This window comes from Emydura macquarii, unplaced genomic scaffold (genome assembly GCF_026122565.2).
Source record: "Emydura macquarii macquarii isolate MOO-44397 ecotype Brisbane River unplaced genomic scaffold, CSIRO-AGI_Emac_v2 contig_1390, whole genome shotgun sequence".
In the NCBI taxonomy this organism is placed as follows: Eukaryota; Metazoa; Chordata; order Testudines; family Chelidae; genus Emydura; species Emydura macquarii.
The window spans coordinates 1-17,419 of NW_027131527.1; the positions used below are offsets into that span (position 1 = coordinate 1).

Sequence of the window (17,419 nt, forward strand, 5' to 3'; positions counted from 1 at the left end):
CTATACATTTCTTTTATCATCAAAGGAATTTTTTTTTTGTCAGCTTGCATGTGTACGGTGATCCCATCCAGTAGCAGGAGGATCCATACAGGGCCACCACAGTTCTTCTCGAAAGAAGATGAGAGCTATGGAGAGTTGACATGGGGCCTGATTCTCCCAGAGTAGCAAGGACCTTTAAGGAAACACCACTCACATTCATTTAAATTGCATTAAAAAATCTTGTTTAAAGGTATTTTGTTGCGTGTGATAAATTAAGTCTTGGGAATCCAAACAAAGGCAACTGTATGTGCTTCCATCCTCAGTATGCCACAGTCATTGTGGTGGGGAAAAGTGGGGAGAAAAATCAAAGATTTTGTCAAAATTACTTTCCTTTTCTCTTGTTAAAATTTGAAACATTTCGGTCAACTCTACTGATTGCAAATAATAGAGAAGATCTGAAACTGTATTTAGTATGGGGAAGAAGTGGACACTTAAGTTGTAGGAGGAGAGACAGATATCCATAGATGAAGAATTATATTGACTAGCTGAAAAACTAACAAGGTGGTGGGATTGTGACAGAAGTAGTGCCTCCTTTTTTCCTCCTCTTCACCCTCTTTTTCTCTGACTCTTTTCACTCCTCTTTTCTATCTCGCTTTATTTTTCCTCTTTTTTTCCCCTTTCTATTTTTAATGTTCCCTTTTTTTCCTTTCTCTCATTTCATCATGTTTTTTATCCCTTCACAGGAGTATAGAAGCAACACAGACAGTATAAAATAAGATGAAAACAAACTAATCAGATCTTTTCAATTTCTTTTGCAGTCCTTACTTTGGAAGGAACGATAACAAAAGTGAGTGAAAAAATACTCGCTACCAATGGGAAAGAAGTCAATTTTGAAACCACGTTAGAAGCGTGCAAAAGTGCTGGTGGCTCCATCGCCACCCCCAGAAACAAGGAGGAGAACAATGCTATTTTGGACATCGTGAAACGGTTTAACAGATATGCTTATCTGGGTATAAAGGAGGGTGAGGTTCCAGGTGAATTCCATTATCTAGATGGGATACCTCTGAATTATACCAACTGGCACGCTAAGGAGCCAAATGGCAAAGGAGGGGAAAACTGTGTGGAGATATACACTGATGGTGCCTGGAATGAAGAAAATGTGACCAGAACCGCCTCACTATCTGTGAATTTTAAACCATATCTTTTCAGTCACTTCATAGTGCAGAGTCTATGCAATATTCTGTCTCTCAGATATAGAAAGGACCCTGTTCTCTCATCAATATAGCTAATGTCTTCTGTGATTATTTTATCGGAAAGAAACAAAATCATGATGTAATATTTTCTTTCCTGATGCTTATTAAAGGAGATAGTAATTATCAAAGGTTTTGATTTGTAAATAGAACTATGCCTACTTTGACGAGGGGTTAATTAAAGTCTCACTGTGATTGAGTAAGTTCTAGGTAAGGTTTGGCTTAGTGTGTTTGAGGAGTCCCATGCTAAGATACTCCGTAGATTCCCTTGTAGTAACATACCTGGATAATGCAGCATACACTATGTAATATTACGTTTTTATGTTTAGTATGTTAGGGTACGGGTCTCAACCCTGGAAGGAGATGCACACAGACAGACTTCAATGGAGCAATACGTGGCGGATCCACCTACTTGCATCTCTTTGCAGGACTCAGGCCATACTGTGAACTATGAAGCCCTTCAAAAAAATTCAACTCTGTTATTATAAAGGGAGACAATGATGAAAGCACTGGAAATCCTAAATCATTTAGCTGTATTGCAAGCTGCCCCTTTTGTTTGTGTGTGTCAAATACCATATTTCCCTATAACACTATAGAAATGATCATTTACAGTATTTTACAGTTCTGTCAAGGTTCTCCTATATCATATGACCACTGAACAAGTAATATCTTTCTGATATGTCAACTTAATAGATTTTACAGCCCCGACACAAACCACATGCAAATCTGACCACCATCTCAGCAAAGGGAAAGTTTGGGCAGAGCCTGCCAGCAGTGACCTGGGTCCCATTGACATCCATAAGAGTTTAGTCACTGATTTCAAAGAGCTTTGGCTCACACTGCCACTACTATTACTACTCAGCATTCAGCTTGGGTAGCTGGGCTGGTCATTGGGAATCCTCATAAATGGAAGGGGGTAAGAAATTTCTCACACACTTCCCCAACCTGTGGAGCCAGAGGGGAGCAGTTTCCCAGGTGAGTCCTCAAACCATTAGAAGGTACTGCAGAAACTCTAGCCCTGTCTTTTCGTATTTTCAAGACCTTCCTGCTGCCACTCAGAGAGCCTGCATAGTGCTGGATTCTACACCATGCAGAGGAGAGATCATTTCCCTATCCTACACTGTAAAGAGCCACTTCATACCCAGTGTTTAAGGTTTGCAGCAAAACTTTCAGTTCCAATACTAGAGAATGGAGCATATTTGGGGTTGGGGGGCAGTAAAAGAGGGGGTCCTTGGCAGAGCCATATAAGCAAAGTTCCCAACCAGTCTAAGAAGGCACAATGTGATAGCTACTTCAAAATTGGCATAGAATAGCAACTCTTGATATAATATCAATTGCGTGGGCTTCAAAATGTTGAATCCTCACTTGGAAAATAGCCTCTTTAAAGTCATTGGCCAAAAATATACCGACTAGAATGGCGTACATTTTGTGAAGAAGGAAGATATGTTATTCTACAGACAAACTCTCTTGGCTTTATCTATCTTTGATGAGCACAGTGTAGCCCATCAGTTCATTTGATCATTTTATGATTTAATTACACAGCAGGAAAGACTTTCCTTCCTTATATTGCTGGATAACACCCAGCTGAGTGATAAATAGGTTAAAGAGGGATCCACTATAGTCCTGCAAATAGCAGGAAATCTGCCTCTTTTGTAGGACTTCACCACAGTACCGAAAGCAAAGCCTGATGCGGAGGCTGCTGTGGGTGACTTAACATAGTGGTCAGCCTGAATACTTGCATCTTCTCAGTAACCTCTTCTCTTTGATTTGGATGCATGGGAATGCCAGGCAGCAGGACCTGACGGATGTCTAAAGTTTCTCTCATTTTCTCCTGTTGTTTTATAGCATCTGAATGAGTGGGTTCCCTTGTCTTAGACACCGTGAAAGGAGCAATACTTTGTGGTGCATTTTAATGATGCAGCTAGTGATGTGCAAAGTAACCTGCTCATTCAGATGCTGAGAAACTTCTAGGGAGGCAGCGTGGTCCACTGGACTGGGATGAGGCTGGAGAGCTGGGGTGAAATCTTGGTGCCACTGAAGACAATAGCAAAACCCACATTGACATTAAAAAGGCCAAGATTTGGGTCTCTTTTTTGTTCTGCCACTGACCTACAGTGTGACTTCGGGTGAGTTGTTTCCCTTCTTTGTGCCTGTTTCCCCTCCAATTCTTTGCTTTTCCTGTCTGTTTGGAATGAAAGCTATTGGGTACAAAGGTTGTCTCTCAATATCTCTATCCACAGTGCCTCTAGGAACTGTTGTAATACAAAAAATAAGAAGAAGAAAAAAATGAAGGTCACTCCAGACCACAGGGGCCCTGTCTATATCTGAGATGGACAGGGTTTCCTGTACAGATCCCTTTTGCACTTCCCCAAATGTGCAGTTTCTTGGCTTCTAGCATGCACCAAGACCAATTTGGAGAAACGCCTGAAGTTCGGATGCCTTTTATAAATCCTTTTCAGGTTCAGCCATAATAAGATTATTACTTTCTCCTAATCACTGCAGGAGTGGCTGTTATATGCACTGATGTATTAGAGTTTATGAAAACTGATATTTGCCCTGTAATTTTTGAGAACAATACACACACAGAAAGCTCTTGGTATCTGTACTCAGCTGTGAAAAGTTAATTAAATGTTCCAGGAAGCATCAACTACCAGTGATTACGTATTTGTTCAGAAAAGGATTTTTTCAGAGAAACATTTGAGAATCAGGAGGTTGTGTATTTGAGGCCTAGGTGGGAACCTGCCTCACTCTTGTTACCGTTAATGACAGAATCTCTATTATATGACTACATGCTATTTTTTTCCACACAGTGCTCTGGGAATGCATCAAGTGTGTGCAATAATGGAGGCTGTTTTCTGTAGGACCCCCAATTTATTGCAGAAATTGGAAGTTGTGTTGTGAATAAGGAAAAGGAGTGTAGAATGAGAGAGGATGGCCTCATGATTAGGGAAGTCAAATGCCACCCTGGACAACTGGAGTCTATGCCTGTTTTGCCAATGATGCTAGGCAAGTCACTTAAACCAAACTTTTCACAGATGACGCAATGGAAGATGTCTGGAGCTAGATTTGCAGAAACTCTGAGTGTGCACAACTGCAACCAAAGTCCGTTGGAGTTTTCAGCATATGCAGTTCTATAAAATGCTAAGTACTCTCAGAAAGCACGGACTCGGGGAATGAAGCTGGGCACTCCAAATTGGTAGGCACTTTTGAAAATTTTAGCCTTAATCGCTCTGCATTTCAGATCCCCATCTGTAAAATGGGGATAATACCAACACCTCACCTGACAAGGATGCTGTGAAGTTAAGTTCATTAACATGTATAGTAAGAGCACCATAGAAATGCCCAGGAGAAAATTAGAGAGAGAAGGTGAGTGAGGTAATATTTTTATTTGGACCAACTTTCAACATGGAGAAGAGCTCTGTGGAGCTCAAAAGTTTGTCTCGCTCACCAACAGAAGTTGGTCCAATAAAACATATTACCTTACCTACCTTGTTTCACTCATATCTTGGGACCCTCATGGCTATAACAACACTGCAAACGGGAAATTTAGTAGTTTCGTAATCCATATACAGGGTTTGAATGGTGTGTGCAAATAAGGCCTGGGACCACTTAATGAATACAGAGAATAAAAAGAAATATCAAATAAATATTCAACCACTGAATAAGGCATAATCCTTCAGAAAAAGTTAGTATGTCATCATGTAATTATAGAATGAATCATAATGCATATGCACGAAGGAGCTGAATTAAGGTTGTAAGGCAACGTTGTCTGGTGTTTCCTAACTTTTGAGAGGTGGATTTTGTCTTAATGTCCTTTCAATGTCATTATTGGATGTTACATATATAAAGTGTGTGTGTGTGTGTGTGTGCACGCACACGCTTTTTACATCTCAGAACAATTTAGTTACGATGTCACTGGTAGGAGCAACTGGAGACTGATGAGCTCTGTTTATTTAAAGAACATGCACAGCTCAGACAGCAACTGATTTCCCCCCAGTGTGCTGCAAGCCTCAATCCCATGATCCAGTAAATCCCTGAGTTCAGTGTCATTATTGTGAGCTACAATCTTCATTTCTCTCTCAGTCCTTTGTCTTGCTGTTGAGATTACCAGGGCGGAGACTGGTTTGTACCAGTTCTGGTGCTGATTTGGTGACGTCAGACCCACCTGTTGTGAACAGGACTGTGATTAGCAGTTTATTTAATGTAGATCATTGAATAGCAACTACATGGGAACAACTTTCACCAGGGAAATGAAAATGTAAGGCAATATAAAGAAGGATTCCATTTCCACTATGTTTCCACCCACTTTTAAGGCCTCTTTGCATTGCCAGAGCTGTGTAAAGGGATTTTAATCTCAATAAGCATATGGTGTCCTGGTTCATGAGTGAAATGATCCCCCTCATATTATCATGTTGAACTATTCTTCTTAATGGGATATGGAGTTCCTCTTACAATATTCTTTGTGTCTACTTTTAATTTAGAGGGTCAACTAAATTCTTGTCTGGGAGTTACCCTGAATAGGGGCATAGGTGGAGTGGTGTGACTGTTTTGTATGCTTTGTCACTATTGTGTTAGATTGTATTTACTCATGGTCTTTCATCTCCAGTCACTGATGGACATATGACACTTTTACACTATGGTATGTAAGGAAATAATATGTATTTAATAAAAGTCAGCTGTGTTCTGGCTTGTTTTTATCTTCAGTGACATTTACAATCACAATAAATATGTACTTATTTAAAACTTAGATTAAGTGGAAGATCTATGGAAACATTATATCCTACAAACAACTCAGGACAAACAATTCTGCAATCATCAGTTGTTCTGCTCTAAGACTGTTTTACCCAATTAAAATGTAATATCTTAGTTCAACAAAATGGGAAAGCATCATCACATGGTTGGCCTTTAGACTTTTCAAATGCTTTGTACAACCCTTTATATATGTTAAGAAAACACAAACAAAAATGTCATTCATTGTAATTTATCAAAAGTCGGTGTTGCTAGGCAAGTGTATATCCAGTTACAGACACTATACATTTCCCATAGACATAAAAATGTATCTCAAATTACACACACTATAAATTGAACTTTTATCACACTCCTTTTTCATTTGATTTTGGAGCTGACAGGTAAGATGAACTTCATCACTTACAAAAAAAAAATAAATCTAGTTTAAAGTCTAAATTTAAACTTTCCATCTTAGATGCTTTTTCAGAGTTTCTTTACATTTCCTCAGTTGCTAATACACCTGTCTACTTTTTACTGGGGAAATCACTGCTGATACAGAGGTGTTTAAAAAAATGCTAAATTTATGACAGTGAAGACAGAGAGGTTGATGAAAAAGAAGAAAGTCTGAAGGGTTGCTTTTCCCTCTTAAAATAAAAACGATTAAGAGAATGTAAATGTTGATTGCTTTTTTCCTCACTTTACTGGACATGCTTACCTATTGCTGCATAAATAATACTGGAACTGCACTTGTCAAACAAGAAAAATTAGATAAATTAATCAACAGCTTTATTAAAAAAATGTTTTTTGCCCTCTAGACAGATGAGTATATGGTAAAGGATGAATTGTTTGGCTTTGGTGCACTGTAATAATCATTCAAACTCCAACCACTTTATGATTATGCTAATGACTTTAGTATCACTGGGGAAAAAAGACTAAGCTAAAAGGATTCCAATTCCAAGTAGAAAACGTTACTTTGAAATAAAGAATTGAGGCTTCTCAATCATTTTTAATTTTTAAAAGAAAGGATGCATCACTGGGTAGTAAATATGCTTTGTTTTATAGCTGGCCTCAAACGATGTCATTGCCCCAATTGTTTCACGTAGTCACAGCAATAGCCTTGTTGCTGGTGAGGTGCCATGCTGGGGATAAGCATGAAAGACTTCCTGGCAAACCTGGACAGAATGGATTGCCTGGTAAAGATGGAAGACCTGGTTTGAAAGGAGACCCACAAATGCAAGGTAACTTCAGGGATTACCCACCCAGATATTTAGATATTCTACTGTATTCAATTATTGCATCTGATCAACTAAATTCTATTTTATTGCATTTTCTGTCCCATTTTCAAAAGTAACAGATAGTGAGACGTTCTAGTCTCATTGAAAGTTAATGGTACTTGATTATTTAAGTGTTTTTCAAAATATTACTCCACCTCCTAGGCTATAATACAACCAGCTAATGCGATTGCAAAGGTATCATACCCTGTCTCTCCTGGGATGATGGGGGCAAAGGGGTTGTTCCAAATGTATTCAGCTAATTCAGTTTTTAAAAGTCCCTTTTTTGTCATTTAGACATAATCTCTGCATAACATACAGAAGAATGCAAATCTGGAATTGTTTTCCATGTGATGTGAATACTACAATTCCAGTTTGTAGTGAACTGCTTCTTACAGAGCCATGTCCTACTTGCCTTTATGTCAGTGGGACTACTTGGGTTAAGGGAAGTTGCTCTGTAAGATCATGATTTCACTATAAAAGTAACTAAATGTTAAAGATGCTCGATGCCGTTCCAGCCTGGTCTGTAGTGCTGGAAGTGCGTACCAATCACATGGGCCTCAGTGTTCAACTTTCCATCTAAACATAGAATCATAGACGATTAGGGAAGGAAGGGACCTCAGGAGGTCATCTAGTCCAACTCCCTGCTCAAAGCAGGACCAACCCCAACTAAATCATCCCAGCCAGGACTTTTGTCAAGTCACACCTTAAAAACCTCTAAGGATGGAGATTCCACCACCTCGCTAGGACCTCTGTCAGTGAATGCCTGTCTCTCTCTCCCCTTCTTTTCCTTTATGCCTTTATTCCTCATTTTCCTGGTGAGGTTCAGGGCGGCAGCCTGGAGGGTAGGGAGGACCAGACCTCACTTTCTTCCACAACAGGTACCAGCTCCTCCTGGGGGATTCCCAGGTGTTCCCAGGCCCGCTGGGAGATATTATCCCTCCTACATGTCCTGGGTTGGCCTCAGGGCCTCCTCCCAGTGGAACATGCCAGTAGAGTTCTAAAGAAAACCTACCAAGGGGCATCCTTACCAGGTGCCCAAACCACCTCAGCTGGCTCCTCTAAATCTGGAGGAGTAGCAGCTCTACTCCAAGGCTCTCGCATATAGCCAAACCACTATCTCTGTACATATATGTATATACCTCTCTCTCTCTGTGGATATATATATTGCCTCTCTAGCTGATCATTCTGGGGAACTGGAAAATAATTTAATCCCAATCTACATGGTGCTGAGTCCCTTCACCTCTCACATATGTTAATGACAGTTGAGAGCACTTGGCATATTGCCAGATCAGACCTTTCATTGTTTATGATTAGTAGTGTGGGTAAGGCCAGGAGGGTTAGGCCCCCCCATTGTGCTAAATGCCCTACAAAGATATAGAAACAGCCCTATCTCCCAAGAGTTTACAATGTAAAAGTCAATGTGCAGATAATAAAGACTGGAAGAAGAGGGTACAGCATACAAGCAAAGTGATCGAGGTGATGGGCAGGTGCTCGATGGGATAGAGCGCTTTGATTTGAAAGGGGGAGAAGGACAATTCTTGAGTACTACAGTGGGCAAAGAGAGTTAGGCTGGGCAGCTGAAGGGTCATAGTGGTAGGTAGTGATGGTGGGATGAAGGGAGACCAACAACTAATGGCAATTCAGCAGAGGGGGAGGGGAAAAATCAGAATCCGTTGGGAAGAAGCTCATTGAGGAGTTGGTCAAGTATTCTTGTATTCTGCAGGTCCCCCAGGGCCAGTGGGTGCTGTGGCACATCTGCCTGGAAAAGATGGTCTTCCTGGGCCACAAGGGCCAAGAGGTGAACAAGGCAAGAAGGAGGAGAGAGGGCCACCTGGACCATCAGGTGAAAAGAAATTATCCTCGTTTGTTTAATATTATGGTGTGTGTGCGTGTGTGTGTTTAAAGCAACCTAGAGAAGAATAGCAATAAATGACCTTTTTAAAGTTCTGTTCTACTCCTAAAAGAGAGACTGTGAAAATGGCATCTTCTTACTCAGCTGATTGGCTCTCTCTGTCTATTCGGTTGAATCTGCTGGCTTTTCTGGCTAGGATAAGTGGTTTACTCATAATCTTGTTGCAGAAGTGATGCAGCTGAGAATGAAAGAGCTGGGTGAATCCACACTGTATTTCAGAACCTCACAGACTCAGACTTTAAGGTCAGAAGGGACCAATATGATGATCTAGTCTGCACAACGCAGGCCACAGAACCTCACCCACCCACTCCTGTAATAGACCCCTGACCTATGACTGAGTTATTGAAATCCTCAAATCTGCAGTCTCTGAGCCCAGGTCTACAGACTTGGACTCAAGCTATGGCACTTAAAAACATCTGAAAAGGCACTTGGACTCCGGCTCTGATACCCGGAGAAAAGGGTTGGTTTCAGAGCGCGAACTCCAGCCTGAGCATGACCTCTACAGAGCTGTTTTTAGCACCGTTAACATGAGCCCCATAAGCCTGAATCTATAGACCTGGGTTCATTCAAGAAGAGCAACCACCTACTCAAATTCACATGCCATTGACATTCCATCCAGCAGAGGGCAGTGTTTGGGAGTATATACTGCAATGGCCCTGGCACTGGTGGGGTTTTACATCTTGTAGGGAGAGGGAGTTGTATGAAGTTTGCCATATGTGTTCCTTATTTTATTCTGAAGAGTTATTTTATTATAGAAGAATACTGTAAGTGGGAGTCCCAGTATAGCAGCAATCGTGAGAGTGATCCAAAAAAAGTTTAACAAGATATTTTGCTTTCCATTGTAGTCTTTGCTTTGAATGGGACCGTTACAAAATTTGGAGAAAAAATATTTGCTACCAATGGACAAGAAGTCGATTTTCAGACCACATTGGAAGTGTGCAAAAAGGCAGGCGGCTCCATTGCATCTCCCAGGAATGAGGGGGAGAATAATGCTGTGTTCAGTATTGTGAAGTTATATAACAGATATGCCTATCTGGGCATAAAGGGGAATGGGATGCCAGGTAAATTCAGTTTCGTGGATGGAAGAGCCCTGAATTATACAAACTGGCTGCCAAGTAAGCCCAATGACACCGGGGCAGAAAACTGCGTGGAGATGTGCACTTATGGTGCCTGGAATAACACAGCTTGCAACCATGACCGCCTCACTATCTGTGAATTTTAATCCTTGCTCCTACCTTTCTTTTAAAATGTCTGACCTCTGTAGAGTCTCTTGAATTTTGTCTTTCGTCCACAAACAAGAATCTGTGTTCTCAGCATTGTACTTAGTGACATTCTGTGATTATTCTGTATGAGAAAATGAAATTCAATAAAGTCATGATGCACTAGCTTCCTTCATGATGTTCATTAAGACAATGCTAACCTGCTAACCATAAATAGAGAGATACTTGTAACCCCAGTCATGGCTAATTTGCAGGATTCCTATCAACCCCACAGTACTTCTGGTTTCATTTATAAGCAGAATTTGCAGTGTTTAATTACATTTGATATGCCAGTCTAGACTACCAACCGGACCCATTTTGGGCATGAAGGGGTAACCCATGAGTAAGAAAAATGTTATTAATATCATACGTTAGGCACATATCTGGTGGTCATCATGAGGCTGGATGTAGATGCTGGAAGTGGTGCAGTTTATCTACACCATATACTGTTGAGCATCATATTAGTCGGCATCCAATCCAAAAAAGTCATAAAATCACACAAAGGGCCATAACTCGTAGAAACATAGTTTAATTTTGACCAAAACTGACAGAAAGTTTATAAATACAATTAATAACACAGCTATGTACTTAAAATAGCACTGTTTGGGAGATATTTAACTCCAGATGACCTTTTCTATGCATTTTCCCATACCTTGCCTTTGTCTGTAGTCACACCACAGTATTAGCTTGTTTGTACTATGTAATATGTCAAATTTTTTGTCATTATTTGTAGAATGGACTGATTTGAGAACAGTTTTTCCATATCCTATTTTTATGAAGTTATGCAGACAATAAGACCCCTACCTCCTAATTATAAAACATATATTTTATCTGCTCAACCGGAGACATTTTCTCCTGATTCTCACTCACGTGAGAAGAGACTTTGGACTCAATAGTATAAGGTTCAGGTAAATATAATGTTGCTTTTTAATTTTAATTTGGTGGACTGGTGGCTCAAGAGATTGGTTATGCAAATCAGAGCATCTCTCAGGTGCTGGTTCAAATCTAAGTCAGGTCAGTAATTACAGAGATTCATTGCAATATGAAGGTTATTTATCAGTATGTAAGAACTGAGTTGCTGGTCAAAGTTTAGTGCTTATGGATATATATCCACTTCATACAATGTTCATACCACCTCAAGGATGAATATCAGAAAGTGCCCACATGTATTTGTTGCCATTCTTAACCGAGAGACAGACTTGGAGTTTAGCCCTGTCAGTTCAGGTTTGGATCTTGAAGCACATTGGCAAGGGACAGCTGAGAAGAAGCTTGCCCCACAGCTTCCAAGTTTTATCTGTTAGATGAATAAAGTGGAGAATTTAGTCACTAGCATACTCAGGCCAGCTCGCTTTATAGAACAGCCATACTGGCTCAGACCAGTGGTCCATCTAGCCCAATATCCTGTCTTACACCAGTGCCCTGGTGCTTCAGCCGGAATGAACAGACCAAGTAATAATCAAATGATCCATCCCCGTCGCCCATTCCCAGTTTCTGGCAAACAGAGGCGAGGGACACTTCAGAGCATGGTTTTGCATCCCTGTCCACCCTGACTAATAGCCATTGATGGACCTATCCTCCACAAATTTAACCAGATCTTTCCAAACCCTGTTATAGGCTTGGCCTTCCCAACGTCCTCTGGCAAAGAGTTTCACATGTGGACTGTGCATTTTTGTAATGAAATTCTCCCTTCCAAGAAGGACGTTAGTGTTAATTCACTCCCCTTTGCCACATTAATGCTAAAACAGCTTTTTCACCACAGAGCTGGTGGCAAATAGGTAAGCATATTTTGTGAAAGCCTTTTAAGTCTTTGATGTTTGAAATTTTCCATGAAACTGACAAAAAAATTGACCATCAACAGTTCATATATTTGATAAATGCTCCAGATTTCCAGCTGCACTTCGCCTATCTTTGGAGCCAGATGCAGAGTCTAGTGATGTCTATGGAAAGAGTCCCATTGGACTTCAGTGGGACTTGATCAGGCCCTAATGGGGCAAATCAAGAAAAATATATAAATACATAGCTGCGCGTGATTAATCAGTGATGATTTATAAAACACCACAAACCATTTCCCTGCCAAGAATGCCTTAATTAATAAGGTACAAGCGACTCTTAAAATATAGCTTTTGACAGTATATAGACCATCTGATAATCCTTTCACTGTGTTTCTGGACAAATCATCCGAGGCATACGTGGTGAAGTCAGATTAAGTGTGCTTGATCATTACTTTAAAAGGATTGTGTCACTTTAAGTACAAGAAAGTGGGAGGTGATAGAGGAACCTACATTACAACTAATCAGCTGTGTGCACTGTAATGTCAGCCTTACTTGATCCCTTCTGTCTCGCAGGCTAATCTTATTCCCAGCTACCTTCCTTTGTTCGATATGCTGAACAGAGCTGTTTAAGATAAACTTCCTCTATTTCAGGCTGACAGCCAAGAATGGAATCCCAGGCAAAGCAACTGGCCGGCATCAGAGAGATCTGAAAGAGACATCTAAGACTTTAATAAGAAGGTAAGATTAGAAAGCAAAGAACAGAATTGCTAATGATACCATACATCATGCTTTCTAAGTTGCCTCTCAGAGTCAAAGAAGAAACACTGCCTGAACAATTAAAGCCAGAAAATTAGTTGATTAGCCTGGTTGCAAAAATAAGTGACAAATAAGGTGACAATACTGGTGTTTCTAATTTCCTTTTTTCATCATTTTAAAATGACGATTTTTGTCATTCAGTGTAATAATCTCACTGCTAATGCACTATAGTCTATGGTAACTAAATGGATGTGGAGTAGTGTCTGCAAATATGTTGTTCCCAGCAGTACTTCATTATTTCAATCAAAACTCCTGAAATGTACAAAGATACTAGATTCTGAGCCAGTGTAGATTTGCATAGTTTCCTAGATACTGTTGACTTCAGTTCTAAACTGATTTACACCACTGCTATTGGCTTCTGTTGTTTCCATTGTCTGTAAGTGTTCTCAGATGCATGCAAGACTAATTATAGTTATTCCATCATAGGAGGAGTTATTGTCCTAGATACAGTATGTGGCCCCTAACTTCAGTAAATATAGGAGACGGGTGAGCTAAAAGACATATGCTAAAAATTCCAAAATACACACAAGACATACCTAGACAAAATATTAAGAAAGTTCTAATTTTTCGTATTCTACCAAATAACCCACAAACTTTCACTGAAATTTGGGTTCACAAATTTTAAATAATAAGAGAAAAATCATGGGTCTATTTCAACGACTACAGAGCTTCAGTTTACTCACGACAGCTCACTGAATCACATTATAAACAACAAAGAAAAGACATTGGTCAGTGAAAGCCCAGTAGTCAAATTGTTTTATGAACAGAATGAGATAAAAATGATCAAAGAGTATTGTTTCATAATGTATTCTTCTTTATTTTTTTCTTTTCCTACTGCTTAGTTCCATTTTATCAAAATATGTCTACACCCAAACTTCATATTGTTTATAGAATCCCAGCAAGCTACATTTACGTTCATTTAAACTGTGAACTTGCCAGCTTTAACCACAGCAATTTTCCTTTAGAAGCATTTTCCTTTAGAAGCAAAAAACTAAATTTCAACAGTATAATATGCTCAAAAAGAATTTCTGAAATAGGCTAAAATATAGATTTGAAAACATATTGAAGTATTTATGAGTAATAACTATCCTACACTTTATACCATAGTTGGATGGAAATTTTTCAACAAAAATTTTTCACTGGAAAATGCCAATTTGTTGAAACCAAAACTTTTCCTGGGAAAGGATCATTTTCAATGAAACTTTTATTGGGAATGGTTTCTCATGTACAGGATGGAATTTCTGGAGAGACAAAAAGAGAACACTCATGTGGGATAGTGAAGAGTCAGCAACATCTAACACATATGCCCTAAGCTCTGGGCAGCTGGCTATTCTGGGGTGGCTCTCTGATTTTTCCACAGAAAGACATCCAAAGGTTTGTTTCATTCCAATGGGAAATGTTTTGACTTCTCACATTTTTGCAGCTTTGAAAAACAGTTTCCCACCTGGCTTTTTTATTACCAGATGTAGTGCTTATTATTATAAGTAGTAAAAAATACTTTAATGGGATGTCTTATAACACCAAGCACTATGCCCAAAAGTTAGTGTTTTCTGGGTAAGGGGGTTTGGTTTTGTATTTTGGTTGTTGTTGTTGAAGTGCGTAAGTTCCATTTTAAAGAAATAAGTAGGAATTTAGATGCCTCAGACTCATTGAGAAATCAGTGAGATTCAGGGACTTTTGTCACTTCAGTGCTTTGAAAAAAATGTGGAGGGCTTAATTCAGAGATTGAAATGTTTTTTGTTGGAAAGTGGCCTTTTTTAAAAAATGAAACTTGTTGCATAAAATTTCAGATCATCAGCATTTTCGAGCTCTCTCCAAGTTTTCTACCAAGCATTTGACTGGAATGTTTGTCAATTTTTTCAGAGTTTAATCAAAATAATGTAACTTGTTTACTGACATTCATTTTCCTTATTGAAGAAAGCTGAAAAACAGAAACAACTAAAAAGCGCAGAACATTTCACAAAATTATTTCCCTGGTTTGACTGCCGCTAGTTATTGTGTCTTACAGTTACAGAGATGGCACAGGCATCCATCTTCTCACTGGTATATGCTTTAGTTGAATTTGCATAGTGTGGCGTAAGCCCTTTAGGAGTAATCACTTTCTTTAGAGGAACAGTATAAATCCATTTGGTTGTTGGCAAATAATAATAACAAAATGATCATATAATATAATTTAGACCATTAAGTTTAAATAACTAAATCATAGTAAGTTAGTGGAGACTGAATTATATGAAGCAGAACAAGTACAGAATCATTTTAAATCCATTTTACATTATTTTCCCATAATCTATTTTAGAGCATCTGTCTCCACACAAGAAAGGATTTTTATATCTTTGCTATAAGGAACTTCTACAAATTTCCCTGTTCTCCAGCTGATATCAGAGCAGAAGCAGCATAGTATAAAATAAGCATATGCATACTGAAATTCAGACTTTCATTAAAAAAAAAACCAAAGGTAACTAGGGTACTTTGATCATTGGAGAACATCACCAGCAAAACCCCTGCTGAGTTAAGTGTCAGAAAATCTGTACATCCCCGACTGTTTAGGGTTCAAAAAATGTCACGTCCACTTTGATGTGGCTGCCTTAACTTAGAATTATTTTCCCACTATTTATAGTGTATGCTTTATTTTTATGCTGGTATGAATAGTTTTCATTAAGTAATCTGATTTGATAAACCAATAATCTGATTTAACTCATACCCAGTCCCTAAAGGGGATGGCCTAGTGGTCTAAGCATCAGGTTTGCAATACTGAGATTTTATGGATTTGTTTTCGGTATGCCGATTTCTATTTATTTTGCCGTACTCTTGTTGCGCAATGCATGTTTGCTTCAACTGGCTGCTGATTTTGTCGGAATGAAAATGTGCATGGGAAACTGATCAGATAGGCTCTTTAATTTGTTCCTCACCAGCCCGGCTGCTCTACTCGAGAGTTCCCATGTAGAGTTGATAGAACTCATTGCTGTAAGTTAATCTGAGAGCAAGCATCCATTTACAGCAAATATTTCCACTCCTGGGGCCTGATGCCGTGGTCCCTTCCTGCTGGGTATCATGTTTGCACTGGGAGCCATCCCACTGAAGTCAATAGGGCTGGCCTCAGTGGAGTTTGTAGACTTGGGCCCCTTCTTCTGTACGTGTTGAAAAGGAGCGAGCCCCTTTCTGGAAGTGGCAACAAGGCAGGATTCTCCTGCACTCAGGCTCACCCCGCAACATCCCCAGAGCTCTTGATGCTAATGAGAAGGGGTGATGCCAGTAGGTTGCATGTACCCCAACAGGAGCTTTAGGTGGGAGCCCTCTGGTGGGGCATGGCCTCCCCACACTGGGGCCGAGCGGTAGGAAGTAGAACTTCCCATTCAGCACACTCGGACTTCAATTATATTCTTATGCTCAAAGCATGTCATGGAGCAGGAGCCCCTCACCCAGCCGGGGAGTTGCCAAGCCCTGCAGCCACCTGGAGGCATTGAGCTACTGTGGTACCTACAGCAGCTGTCAACAGCAAGTGCAAGGGATGCGCCGACCCCTCTTTCTGTCCCTGCCTCTCGTGGCCCTTCGGCGAAAGCCTGCTTCGGGTAAGGTGGGTCGGGAACTCACCAGCCAACTGCGGAGTCCTAGGCTCCCTGTGCCCCTGCCAGATGGGAGCAGAGGAGCTGCCCAGGGGAGACAACTGCAGCTTTTTTTAAACTGCACTGAGTTTCTGTAATCAATGAGGAGTCTTTTCTCCATAAAAGTAAATGACCCTATGGGAAAAGAAATCTGTTGCAAACAGAATGGAATTCACTGAAATGACAGAAGCAAGATAACAATCCCTTGCTGCATGCTTCAGAGAAGGCAGCAAAACAGCAGAGCCGCTCAAACAGGCTTTTCCAGCCAGGTCCAGCAAATATTGTATTCTTGATCATGAAACCAAAAAATCATCCAGAAAAAGCAGCTAAACGATGCAAAATCCCCTTTCCTACTAATACGATGGTGACAATAGTCAAGAAACTAGTTCTTATAGTTCTTGTAAGCTCTTCAGGGCAGGGACTGTTCCTTACTGTGTTTTTACAGAGCCTAGCTCCATGGGGTCCCATTCTCAGTTGCCCTTCAGACACTACCATAATAATGCTTACAGTCTTCAAGGTCAGAGGGCATGCCAAGATAAAGAGTTAAATATTACATTCAGCAGTTTGGACGTACTTACAGCAGACAAGTGTCTGCTTATTTCCTTGGTACCTCACTAGTACTCACTGCTAAAAACCCACGCACAAGCTTCAAATTTAAGGTAGGTCATATTTGCTTTACAAACATTTAGCAGTTGATTCTTGCGCAATGAAACGCAAAGCATCAAGCTAATTCACTGGCAGGGTTCCCTCCCTCCCCCCATTGTTGCAATGTGTTGTGGTCTGTACCTCTTATTAAAGGTGTGATATTTCACCAGAAGTTATTCAAG

At 40.1% G+C, this 17,419-nt stretch overlaps 1 protein-coding gene and 1 long non-coding RNA gene across 2 annotated transcripts; one reads left to right on the forward strand and one right to left on the reverse strand.

The window, feature by feature from the left end:
* Nucleotides 1-5,261: 5,261 nt before the first annotated feature.
* Nucleotides 5,262-12,873, reverse strand: LOC137155982 (uncharacterized). The gene is made up of 3 exons (XR_010920629.1): nt 12,727-12,873; nt 10,379-10,487; nt 5,262-5,394 (listed from the first exon to the last, which is right to left on the reverse strand). It is a non-coding gene; the product is annotated as an uncharacterized lncRNA (long non-coding RNA).
* LOC137155981 (pulmonary surfactant-associated protein A-like) lies at nt 5,989-10,467 on the forward strand. The gene is made up of 3 exons (XM_067552448.1): nt 5,989-7,195; nt 8,955-9,074; nt 9,989-10,467. The coding sequence occupies exons 1-3, from the start codon at nt 7,033-7,035 to the stop codon at nt 10,363-10,365; spliced, it is 660 nt and encodes a 219-aa protein (XP_067408549.1). The 5' UTR covers nt 5,989-7,032; the 3' UTR covers nt 10,366-10,467.
* Nucleotides 12,874-17,419: the final 4,546 nt, after the last annotated feature.